Raw genomic sequence first — 13,429 nt, 5'->3', positions numbered from 1 at the left:
AGAGTCTGTGGGAGAAAAAAAAAAAAAAAAAGTCCGGGACAAGTCGATTTCAAACTACCGCGCCAGACAAAGTTCGCAAATCGGGCACTATAGATGGCAGCGCGGGCGGACATACACGTCTAGTACTGGACTGTAAACAAGTCTGCCGCATCACACGAGTGTTGTGCTACCATCAATATATCTACAGTAAGGTAAATGCTAATAAAAAAAACAGTACAGATGTGTGTCGGCGGCATTGGCATGTGTTACGGCCCCACGTGGTGAGATGATGATGATGATGATGATGATGGTCGCCGGAGGTTTTGCCTTTGCCTCGGCACCTCCTGTTACTTCTATTCTTCCTGATCCTGCCTTTCTTTTATTTTTCTTTCTCTTGTCTTCCACATCTGGTGCAAAGTCTCTTTCTTCTCCTCAGTTTTGTTTTTCTGAACAAAAACGTCTGATTTATTTTCCAACTTCCTGGTACAGCTGGTGCAGGTGCCGAAATGCCGTTAAAGACAACACTATGTTCCCACCGGAAATTTTTGCCGTTAAACACGGGATTCCAGTAAATCGCGTGCCGTTAAAGCGGGTTCAACCTGTATAGGGTAAAGTCCGCAAGGGGTAGACCGGACATTTTCCATTGCCGGACATTTGCCATTCCCGACAAGCCTTCCCCTTTAGTCCGCAAATCGAGGGTTGAGTGTATATATATATATATATATATATATATATATATATATATATATATATATATATATATATAAATTGCTGCGGTTAACTACTGCTCACCGGGGAGTATGACGCTCCAGAGGGTCCCCAACACTATATTTCACAGCAGCCGCAACACTCCGGTTCTTTATGCTGAAAATGTGCAAACTCTAATAGACTGCTTTTCCCTCCCAGCGTCACAGCTGCCCTGACAGGCGACGAGATACTCCGCTCTCACTCGTGCCTACTAAGGATTTGGTAATGACGCCAGCATGTATAACTTCCCCCACTGCTAGGGAATCTCCTTAGCAACTCATTCTCCTCCTACACCAAACCAAGTAGAATTTATAGATGATATATAAGTTTTGTGTTATGGGTGAGTCCTTAATTCTCCGTAGAGAAACCGCCCACAAGGACAATTCCACCCACTTCTCTACGGGAGTATTAATGTCTCTCCACACGTCTTGTTCTCATACTGTAAGTGCCCACAGACTGGGACAAGACATGCAGTGTATATTACTATATTACTTAATGCAACAGATGCTTGCCAGCACCTGTCAAGACTGACTCCCCGTGCCTACGGCTTACTACGAGACATGATGCGTATACCACATCCGGTGGTATACACAAGCTCAGCTACCAACTCCGGGTGACAACCAGCCACACAGGGAGTCAAGATACTCGTAGCTAACAGGTCGTACAGACGATTACTGCACGCCGACTGGGAGACAGCATGAAGCTTCCCACCAGACAACCAGTGTGTGTGAGGCTACGGCCACTATAAACAGTATACTACAGAAACTATACAAAACGATGATGGTGGCACACAGCCGCCCACCAAACCACACTGGTGACCACGGCCACCTAAAAAATACAACAATTGGGATGAGACAGTAACGTGTCTCTCCGCGCCGCCACTCAACAAGAGGGGACGAATGCAAAAACTCGGGAAATGCAGCCAAACCAGCTACACTTTCCCCTGGAACAACAAACCCGTTGCTCCACACTGTCACGGTCTAACCAGCAGCAAACTAGCTACTCAAAATGGAGGGCACAACTCCCAGACCGAGACTGTTGAGCACCCAGAACAGCCCAGCAACACATGTCTCAACCCTGTGCCAGAACCCAAGAGCGAACGTGTCTACTTCGGCTAAAGACTGGCTCGGTACTGGCGTTTTCTGCCAGGCACAACGAGATGGCAGGAACAGAAAAGAGGGAGGGTGGCCGCACAGCGGAGCAGCGAGAAGCTGTGCTGAGGCCGCCATACAATACGGAAATAATAAAATAAAGAGGAAATAATGCAGTGCCTAATATATATATATATATATATATATATATATATATATATATATATATATATATATATATATATATATATATATATATATATATATATATATATATATATATATATATATATATATATATATATATATATATATATATATATATATATATATATATATATATATATATATATATATATATATATATATATATATATATATATATATATATATATATATATATATATATATATATATATATATATATATATATATATATATATATATATATATATATATATATATATATATATATATATATATATATATGTGTGTGTGTGTGTGTGTGTGTGTGAGGGAGGGAAGAAGAAATTGGGAAGCCCGTTACCATGACAACGGGGAGGTTGACGACCTTGAGGGCTCGCAAACCCATCACAACAATAACAACTCCGGAGCCTTCGCCTGGGCCACACGACACTCGCAGATCACTTGCACCGTCTGCGCCTGTCTGCTGATCCCTATTGCCCTTTCCTATTCCATTTCCTGCCCCACTGCCCACGCTTCTACTCCCACCGCACTGTACTATGCTCCCAGCTGTCCACCCTGGGCGTCACAACATTCGACCTGCCCACCCTTCTAGCGGCCTCAGGCGTCCACCCCTCTCTGCAACCTGCAGTCCTTGCGTCAGGGCCCTAATCAACAACAAAAACAAGCATGTGTTTCATATTCCTACATACTTGTAAATAATATAACAATATAACCTTTAACTTACCTGTGTGGTGTAAAACTGTAAATATAATAATAGGGTTTTTATGTACAAACTGCCAAGTGTTCGCCCAAGAGTTAAGATTATCATTGGATTGTTATTACCAACAAAGTACCCTAAGCTTGTTAACATGCCTGTTCACCGTCACCTATACTACTTTATATATAGTCCGGTCAGAGCAGCGCAGGTCACTTGCTGGCCAGCTGCCTTCCTGCCTACAAGTCCAGGTTCATCTGTAATACCTATTGGGTGAGTCACTCTTAGTATTTTGTATTTCCGTTCGTTTACGTACTTGTGTTAATGTTATCGGGTGTTATTTATGAACGTGTATATTGTGACAACCTTGCAATTGACTTGCAGGTCTCTTATGTTACCGCTCGCACGTACCTTGTAATAAAACTCGGCAGTGGAGCTATGGTTCTGGTTACCTCCAAACCTGAATGACCATAAACAATGATTGGTTGAAAACTCCATAATATGCTTTGAAATGTACAGAAACTCGAGTTACGTACAAAATCAACTTACGTCATGTTTCAGGAACGTAACTCTGACGTAAACCGAGACCTTACTGTATAAATATATATATATATATATATATATATATATATATATATATATATATATATATATATATATATATATATATATACACACAGTAAAACCTCACCTCACGACCATAATTCGCTCCTAAATCCTATTCGTCATCCGATTTGTTCGTCCCCTGAATCAATTTTTCCCATAAGAATGTATTGAAATACCATTAATCCGTTCCAGACCCCCTTAAAAAATCATACTTTTGTCCATAAAACCCATTCAAAATAGACCTTTAATGTATGCATGACATGAACGAAATAATTATAGAAAGCCTAAATTGTTTGACTTACCTAAATGCTATCAAAATGATAATAAAATGAATAAAAAAGAAAAGGTTATTAATTACTTGAGAGACTGGACGTTGATGGCATGATGGAATGGAGGAGAGGAGGATGGGGAGGAAGACAGACAAGATCCGAGAAGACAGTCATGAGAGAGGACTTTGGATGTGCGCAGCGTGCCAGAGCTACACAACAGCTGTGTAGCGTCACAAGTCAGTGCCGCTATGTGGGGCCCCGTTATAGTGGACATCAGCGTGGGAAACATGGAAAGATTGCCAGTCTTTGTCTCTGCCTTGGAAAACCCTTGCCTGCTGGGAATTGACTTCCTCACGTGTGTGGGAGCAAGTTTGGACTTCCAAGAAGGGAAGTTAAAGGTACGTGGCCAGGAAGTTTCTTTGATCCTCGGTGATGCTCAGTGTGAGAGGAGTGGGCAGTAGGGTGGTGTTCCTTGCCAGGCGAGCTAGGAAACTGCTGCAATGGATGTGCCACAATCTGCAGTACCTGGACATGGCCAGGATGATGACAGCAACGCTGAGAGCCACCAGAGCAGCGAGGATAACGCCGAGGAAGCTACAGTAGAGCACACTGGTAACATCACCATGCCCAGGAAAAACAGGAGAAAATCGTGGTGGCACGGAGATTATGTTATGTAATATTTTTCGTATGTTCCTGTTTCTATTTTCTTTTGTGCTTTTGTTTTGTTGTTGTGTGATAGCCGGGTTGGTTATCACAAACAGCTTCTGCCGGGCGAGCCGCTTAACCGCTTCGTCCCTCGAAATATCGTTCGTCCCCTGGGTCGATATATTGACAAATTTCTTGGTCATCTCCCGAATTGTTCGTCCTTAGAGACGTTCGTCAAGCGAGGTTTTACTGTATATATATATATATATATATATATATATATATATATATATATATATATATATATATATATATATATCAAGTTACATCATCATCATTCATCTCATCCATCATTTATAATTAGAAAAAAAGATTAGATTTTTCTTATTGATATGAACAATGGATAGCCATTTAAGTGGTAGTTTCAATATTATGCGGATTGTAGCACTTCATGGGTGTCTGGAATATAATTCCTTGTGAGACTGGGGCCTCACCATATAGTGAGTGGTATTTGTTTACTTGAATGATTGATATACTGCCAAGTTATACTACACACAGTGCAAATAACTGCAAAATTGTTTTATTCATTTTTATTCAATAGCTTTATTCTTGTTATTTTTTGTTTTATGTAATTAGTTTTATTACTTTATTCAATCACTGTGTGTACTTGACCACTGATTTTGCACCACCAAGAGTGAGGCAGTGTAGTTCTCAACACTACACTGGTAATTTCAACATGACTAAATATGCACTGAATTCCTGAGACTAGTCATCATTGTCCCCTATGAACCATAATTGTCCCATCACTGTACCTGAGTGAGATATGAGGAACATTACATAAAGGAAGTTGCAAGAAGCTGTCAGACTTACATTTGACAGTCCTTGTATAAAACATAACTGCCTTTTTTCACTTATACTCATTCATTGTCTCATCTAGTGGTTCTCAAACTGGGGGAAGTGCCCTCCCCCCTATGGGATGGCCATTAGTAATTTCCAAGGGGGCACAAACTTTTGGAAAAATGGGAATTTCTCTAATTATATTTGTTGTTATCTTAATGGTCATGTAATGAGAAGTTTATGAATAATGCAAAAGTATCTCCTTTTTCTTTAAAATCTGGGAGGGCATTGTATTCATAGATGCAAGGGATGCATGGAGGGAAGGGCAAATTTCTAGATGGGAAGATGGGACATGGTACTAAAAAGGTTAAGAACCACTGGTCTAATCTTTCAAAGCTTCCTAATGATTCAAGTGAGAATGTATTGCTTCCTATTTCTTTTTCAAAATCTAACTCTCTCTACTTTGAACCCCATTACTTGTCATATCTTGATTACTAACTATGAGGATTTTGCTTACAATATCATTAAAGCATCAGATCAAGCATTACACTAATGAATAGATGAGACAGCATGTCTTTCCTCTCCAGGTGATCATGTCTGCTGGGCTGCTGCTGGTGCATGGCATCACCCGTTGGTCTGTGTCCCTCACCCAACACACAATTACCCTCACTGATGCTGCCACCTCCCTCAATTCTTCCACTGACCCACATGTCATTGTCAGGTAAGTCCGTATACACAGGTGCAGTACATAACGTGGCTAATTGGTACCAAACACTGCGGGGTGAGCAGGGGGCGGGTGTGTGGGCGGAGCTATGCTATGTCACAACTGATTGTTGCCTTGCGTGTGCCGTGGTGAGTACCTATTTAAGGCGCCCTGTGTACCACCTGACTTTTTGTAATTGCCATGCACGGTACCTTCCACGCTCAGTACTTCTGTGCACAGTATCTACACCTGTGTAAATGCTGATTCCCAGAGCTGTGCTGAATAGAATGACAAAATAGCAGAGGCCAATTGTCGTGAAACATCCCTCACGAAAGAATTCAAGTCAGGAGAAAGGAAAAACAGAAGCAGGCAGGGAGTTATAGAATTTACTAGAGAAAAGGATAAATGATCGAGAATGCGATGTTTGAGTTACCGAACTATTGTTCGAAAACATCTATTTTGAGTGAAGCAGCTCCAGTGCGGGTTTAGTGCGGGTTTAGCTGTACTAACTGAGTGCACAATGTACTATCTTTGTAGTACTACGCCTCAGGGTATCTCTGAAACATCTCATTAAAAAAAATTAAGCCCCACGCACATAGGAAACACTATCCTCAAAATAGAATCAGCACAATAGCGCAGTAACCCCTACCTACAATCACAATAGCACAGTCATCCCTACCAATAGGAACCAAACCCCCATCCCTGACCTCCCTACATCCCGTTTTCTATCTCTGGGAGGTCCCTCTCCTGATAAGAAGACGTCGTTCCATGTGAAGCGCGAGAACAGAGTCTGGCGAAGGATGACCGGGGGGAGGGAGCGAAGCGGAGGAAGAGGGCCCTAATCACCCCGCACTGGAGCTGCTTCACTCAAAATAGATGTTTTCGAACAATAGTTCAGTAACTCAAACATCGCATTTTGAGGTACAATTAGCTCCAGTGTGGGTTTAGCTGCATCACAAGTGGAGGAAGGATGCGCCGCCAGACTATACTGAAACCTCTAACCTGGCAGAGTGAGGACGGTCCGAGAGAGCAGCATACCTGGACCGGTTTGTGGAGGACGGTCCGGTAGAGCTGAGGCAACCTTTGGGAGGGATGAGGTCTTGTCTCGTTGGGTGAAGGCAGACCTCCCCCGAAGCTACCATCCCCCCCCCCAAAGGCCAACCCGTCGGGTCGGAGAGGGGGTTCCGGGAGGAGTAAGAGAGGCGCTGGAAGCGGCAAAGACTCCTTCTACCGGAGGGTAGGGAAAGGGTACCGCATCGTTGCCGTGTAAGATGGGGGTGAGGTCCGGACCCGTAGGGTGGCCGATGACCTCCCCTGACGCTGCCATCCCTCCCCCCTAACTCCGACCCGTCAGGTTAAAGAGGAGGGTCCGGGAGGCGAAGGAGGCCCTGCCATGGAAGTGCAAGGGACCTCCTCCAGCGTGTGATCTAGATAGTGGGCTACAAAGGAGCGGTCCAAAGCCCACTGTCCATGCTCCCGTATCTGGTCCAAGGAGAAGTGGCGAAGGAAAGCCATGGTGGCCGACATGGCCCTCACTTCGTGCCCCTTTGGTGCATGATCTGGATCCGCCTCCTCTATCACCCCGCAGAGGACCTTCGAGATGTGGATCCTGGATAGGGGCTTGTGGGTGTCAGGCCAGATGAACAGACTGGTATGTTGGGAGACCGGAAGTTGACCCAGCATACCGTTGCAAGGACTCCACAGGGCAGAGAGGGTGGTGGTGAAGTCCCTCCATCCACGCCTGGAGCACAATGGGGGCCAAGGAGTGTCCTTCCCTCTCATTCTTGGCCAAGAACTTGGGAGAAGGTGCTAGGGAGACCCGTCGCCCATCCCTGGAGAAGACCAGCCAGGAGGAGTGCCGGATAAGGGCATGAAGTTGGGAAGCCCTTAAGCCAGAAGCCATGGCCACCAAAAACAGTGCCTTCTGCAAGCTCTGTTGAGGGGTAGAATTAGTAAAAGGAGGGCCCCGAAGGAGGGTCAGGACTTTGGACAGAGACCAGAAGATCCTTGGTCTCTTCACAGGAGGTCACTGGTGGAAGTGACCCATTTTTAGTAAATCCAGGACCCATCCTCTGATGGTGATGTTAAACCCCAATGACAAGGGGTCCGCCAGAGCAGCCGCATAGGTGGCAACGGTCGGGGTAGCTCTGCGTCTGACATGGAACATATAGGACAAAAAGTCATAAACAAGAGGTAAAGAAATATAAGAAAAAGGCCGATTGCGGAGAAAAAGCTGGAAAGCTTTCCATGCCGACTGCACTGGCGGAGGGTGGAATCCTGGACCCCTTGATGACATCAAAGGAGACCGCAGGCGAGAGGGAGGTGGTCAAGCACGCCTGCAGAAACTCCACGCGTGAAAGCTGGAGGATATTCCAGACTGACGACGCCATGGCCCCGTACCGCCAGTCTGTTGAGAGGTAGAGGGGAAGGACACCAGAGCGGTAGACAATGGCACCAGGGCTGGGCCTTCCAGAGAGGGGTGGTGAGAAGGACTCGGCCCCTGAACGTCTCCAGCTTGCGCACCACCGCCGTCATCACCGTCGTCGCTGGGGGAGGAAAAAGATAAACGAACCTCCATGTGTTCCAATCCCTGAGAAAGGAGTCCGGCCCTCCCATGGCCGTGACCACGCTCCTGGTGATGTACTGTGGGAGCTTATGGTTCTCCGATGATGCAAACAGGTCCACCTCGGGCAGACTGAACAACTCAACTAGATCCGTGAAAACGTCTGGGTCAAGCGACCATTCCACTGAGGAAGTATCGCTGCGGACAACGCGTCTGCCCAGACATTGTCCCTGCCCAGCACGTGCACGGCTGACAGCGTAAGATGGCGTGACGCTGCCAGGTTGAAGAGGGCCTCGGATGTCCTGAGGAGGGAGATCGACCGGGAATAGCCCATCCTCTTCACACACGTGACTGCTACTACGTTGTCCATGTAGAAGCAGACGTGGAGTTGCCGGAGGTCCACCTGTTTCTGAGGGGAAAGCAGAGGCACTGTCAACTCCCTCACGTTGACGTGCCTCTGCGCGTCGGCCTGCTCCCAGCGTTCCCGGCCCTGTCGACCGTTGGACGCCTGGAAGCCCCAACCGCTGTCCGAAGCGTCTGTGTAGACTTGGAGCTGCAGCGCTGACAGCTTCCAAGGAACCGCAGTCTCCAGAAGGCCCGGAGACAACCACTGACGCAGCAGCCGATGAAGGTGTGGGGGAACCGGGCACAGATGGTGCGGGGCTGCCCGCGGAAACACCCTGTTGCCTTCCCACCAGAGCCTCCTGCACCACAGAGGCCCCAGCGGTGTCACCTGGGCTGCAAACGTCAAGGAGCCCATGAGCCTCGTCCACATGTGGTGGGTGAAAGTGGTGGACCAGGAGGCCCTCCTGACCCGCTGCAGGACCCTCCTCCGATTGTCCTCGGACAGGTGGATGGTAGAAGTCCGAGTATCCTACCACATGCCGAGTCATTGCAGATCTTGAGTGGGCTCGAGACAAGACTTGGGGAAATTGAAGTGAAACCCGAGGGATTCGCTGATGGAGACGGTTGCAGCTCGGGCTTCCTCCCTCGAAGACTCCTGGACGAGTCAATCGTCTAGATACATTAAAGTTCTGATGTTGACGTCCGCCAGCATTGATGCCAGAGTCTTCGTGATCTTGGTGAAGAGCCGTGGCGCGATGTTCAAATCGAAGGGCAGGACTGGAAAACGCAGGATGCGGTAGCGGTCCTGCACTGCCAGGTAGGAATGGAAATGTGGACTATCGGCACATGCAAATATGCATTAGCGAGGTCCAGGGAGGTCAGCCAAGAGTGCGGAAGAAGGGACTCCGTGACCTGCTTGAGCGTCACCATCCTGAAGTGATGACACTTGATGTGGGCGTTGAGAGCAGAAAGGTCGACGACCAGTCGAGGGTTCTGCCTGTCCTGCCGAGGGACCAAGAAGGGACAGGACAGGAAGACAGGGCCGGAATACTCCTCCAGTACCCCTTGGAGGAGCATTTCCTGCAATATCGCCGAGAGCTGAGGCGATGTTGATGAGAAGGGAGGAGGCATCCGTAGACGTGGGGCATGGCCTTGAGCCCACTCCCAGGAGAGGCTCCAACGAACCACCCTGCCCGCCCACGTGCCAACCGGCCACTTGTCGGCCACGTTGGACAGACAACCCAGCGCTAGAGAGTCACCGCCGCGACCCCTGGGGCACTGCAGTGGTAGTTCAAAAGGGCTGGCCTGAAGCCCTGCGGGTAGAGAAACTGCCGTCCCAACCCGGTGGAACTCTCCTATCCCGAGAAGAGGACTGGGCCTGGCATGAAGCTGACAGGTAGGGGAGGAATCTGTTGGAGGTCCTCTGGAAGCACGACGTGCCTTGGTATCGAGGAGAGGCCGCCCGAGACGATGAAGCGCGCGCACTCGCAGAACCAGCGCGGCCTGGTGGAGCTCCCCGTTAAACCACCGCAACCTGAGGGGACCGTGCGAGAGCATCCGCCACCGTCTGCGTAGACCCAAAGGAAGCCCCCAGTGGATCCCCCATAAGAAGGGCCAACTGCGCTACAGATGGCAGAGGAGCCACGGCTTGCCTCCAGCAGGTTAAGTGGGATGAGAGAGCCTGAGTGAAGGAAGAAGCCATCGCTGGAGCCCCTTGCCAGAGGGTGAAGCGCAACAGAGGCAGGAGGTTAGAGCACAGGAGTGAAGAGGACACCCGTGCGTTTAGATCCTGCCTCAGTGACAGAACCGTCAAGATCTCCGCCGTCAGTAAGGCCTGAAAAGAGGAAATGGCATCCAGCACAAAAGCCTTGTCCTCACTGTCTCCGACGAAGGGGTGGCCAAAGGAGGAGGAAAGGAGAGTGGAGAACGCTCTGACAGCCAAACTCCCACCCGGGTGTCCAGAGAGTCCCCGACCGGAAGTAGAGGAGTCTTGGGCTTAGCTGACGGTCTGGGAACAGGAGCCCTTTGGCCCCGTACCACCGACTGATCCCACCAGTCTCTGGCCACCTTAAGGAACTGGTCTGCCTGGCCCGCCGTCCATGATACACCCATCGAGCGCCGTGTCGACTCCTCACCCTCGGAGGAAAGGGAAGGAGGAGACAGGGCCACAAACAAAGAGAGTCCCGAGAGGGAGCGCGAGAGCTTGTCCAGGGTCGGTAACGGCAAGGTAGGAGTAGGCTGGGCCGCTTGAGAGAGAGAACGGAAATGCCAGAAAGGAAGAGGAGAGTGGCACGACGTCCCCCAGCATACCTCCTGACCAGGCACTGGAGCTGCCTCCCCCTGGGAGGCCCCATCTCGGCGGAGTAAGACGGCCGACCCAGCGACCTGAGACACCTGCCAATCAGGAGGCACAGGAGCCCATGACTCCGGAATAACCTCCGGCTCCAACTCCTCCGAAGGGGGGGGCGTCCAAGACAGGGGACGAATCCACCCCGTATGGCTGAGATGCCGGACTAGAGCGGGGAAGTGGTGTAGCAGGGTGAGGGTCCGTCACCAGAGGAGAAGCCGAGGACTGGGCACACGGCAGAGGAGAGATGGGCCAAAATCCCCGAGAGGAGCTCGTGTATGTTAGGAGGCAGAGGCTCCGAGGGGGGGCCATGGGGAGCGGAAGGCGGCACCACTGGAGACGGATCCCCGGCCACGGGATCGTGAAGTACCAAAGATGGCCCCGGTACCGGCTCCTCCTCGACCGAAGAGAGGGGGGAGGAGTGGCCAGCAGAGGACGGGGTAGACGGGACCGCCGTCCAAGAGCCCCGGCCCATGAAAGCCAGGCGGAAGGCTTCGTCCTTCCAGACCGTGTGCTTCCCCTTCCTCTTGGCCGAACACTGCACCGCCTCCCACGATCGGCGCAGCGAAGTGTACTGGAGGCCAAGCTTATCTACCTTGCCCACAGATTGGAGGAATTTCACATTTTCTCAGCACGTCCTTGGAAACACAGGGACGATGGGGCACACACAAGTCATGGCCATCACATGAAAACTCATATGCTCACCCTTTGCCATCCGAAGAAAACTGGCACTTGGTAGTAGGCATGATGATGAACTGAAAAGATATCACACGTAAAACACTACCTTATCGCCCCCAACACGGGTTTAGTAGATGCACAACACTCGGTGGCGCAAAAGACCGCAAAGTACGTCAAAACGCCATAAAAGTGGCTTAAAAAACACTGCACACGCACAGGGAGCCGAACAGCAGAGGCCATGAGCAAACACTATGCCCCACACTGAAAGAAAGGGCCACTAACGCACTCGAGAACCTTCGAGAACACCTGCCGGCTCCCCCACCATATGGTCACTATAAACACACATAATAAAAGCACCACACTGCACTTAAACACACGAAAAGAGCACAGCACAGTGTAATCTGTCCATAAATCCAAGATTCTTGCCAAATAGCAAGAGGAAAATCTGAAAAGAAACACCCAGACAAAACACCAGCTCTAAGAGCCGGCGATACAGGCACAAGCGAGTGTAGGACCGGCTACCACGAGTGCTGAAACATGGAATGGCGTCTTCTTATCAGGAGTGGGACCTCCCAGAGATGGAAAACGGGATGTAGGGAGGTCGGGTATGGGGGTTTGGTTCCTATTGGTAGGGGTGACTGTGCTATTGTGATTGTAGGTAGGGGTAACTGTACTATTGTGCTGATTCTATTTTGAGGATAGTGTTTCCTATGTGCGTGGGGCCTCATTTTTTTTAATGAGATGTTTCAGCGATACCCTAAGGCGTAGTACTACACAGATAGTACATTGTGCACTCAGTTAGTACAGCTAAACCCACACTAAACCCGCACTGGAGCTGCTTCACTCAAAATACTGGTTAACTTTTGTATAAGATACGTAGCTGGAATAGGGATGGTAGAAAGAAGTCTTGTACAGTAAGATCAAGGGAAAAGGGAAAACTTGCAGTTAGCGATATCAGAAGAGCAAGTAGCATGAAATTAGCATTAGAAGATAATAAGTAAGAGATGCAACATCATGGCAATGTGAAGTCATTTAGAGGAGAAAAGTTCATAAGATAAAAAGGTTTTGATTCTATCTATTCCCATACCCATACATCTTAAGCATAGTCAAAACATGGACAGAAAAAGCCCCTGTACAGAGTTAACAGTTGTAGGGGATGAAGAAGACTCAGATCACCTAACTTCATAGAAGCCATTTGAACCAGAGACTAGATGTGTAGTTTCATGTTTAGCTTGTACATACAGGGAGCTCTCAGGTTATAACATCAATAAATTGTGACATTTCATGGTTATATTGCCTTGCAGCACTATATGAGGATGCCAGTGTTGTAACATTTGCTGGTTCTATCCTATATTGGATTGAGCTAAAATTACTTTTTTTATTTGGTGTTGTCTTTTGGGAAACTTTTTTGCCACCAATATTTTTAAATGTGTGTGTGTTTTGTTCTCAAATCTGAAATGATGCAGTGCTGTGACTGTGAAATAACATCACATCTAAAACACTGTGTGCATTTATCCAGTTGTGTATTGCAGGGCTAAAGTGGGGCTCATAGTGACATCTCCCCATATCTAATTTTATCTATCTTTTCCTTAAGTTTATGCACACTTACTGCTGCTATAATCTCATTATTCAAACTGTTCCAGATGTCCACCATCCTATGTAGAAAACTAAACTTTTTAATGATTCTCAGACATTGACCTTTTCTGATCTTCTTAGAG

The 13,429-nt window shown here is 48.2% G+C and overlaps 1 protein-coding gene across 1 annotated transcript in view; it reads left to right on the top strand.

Annotated features, from left to right (window-relative positions):
• LOC123509823 (3-hydroxy-3-methylglutaryl-coenzyme A reductase-like) overlaps nt 1-13,429 on the top strand; it is a 217,752-nt gene that overhangs the window by 107,511 nt on the left and 96,812 nt on the right. Inside the window, exon 8 of the mRNA XM_045264392.1 lies at nt 5,663-5,796. Within this exon, the coding sequence (XP_045120327.1) occupies nt 5,663-5,796 (134 nt within the window). The remainder of the gene's footprint in view (nt 1-5,662; nt 5,797-13,429) is intronic.

This window comes from Portunus trituberculatus, chromosome 27, assembly GCF_017591435.1.
Source record: "Portunus trituberculatus isolate SZX2019 chromosome 27, ASM1759143v1, whole genome shotgun sequence".
Classification (NCBI taxonomy): domain Eukaryota; kingdom Metazoa; phylum Arthropoda; class Malacostraca; order Decapoda; family Portunidae; genus Portunus; species Portunus trituberculatus.
Note: the sequence above shows the minus strand (reverse complement) of the source record. Positions and strands in the feature narration are given on the sequence as shown.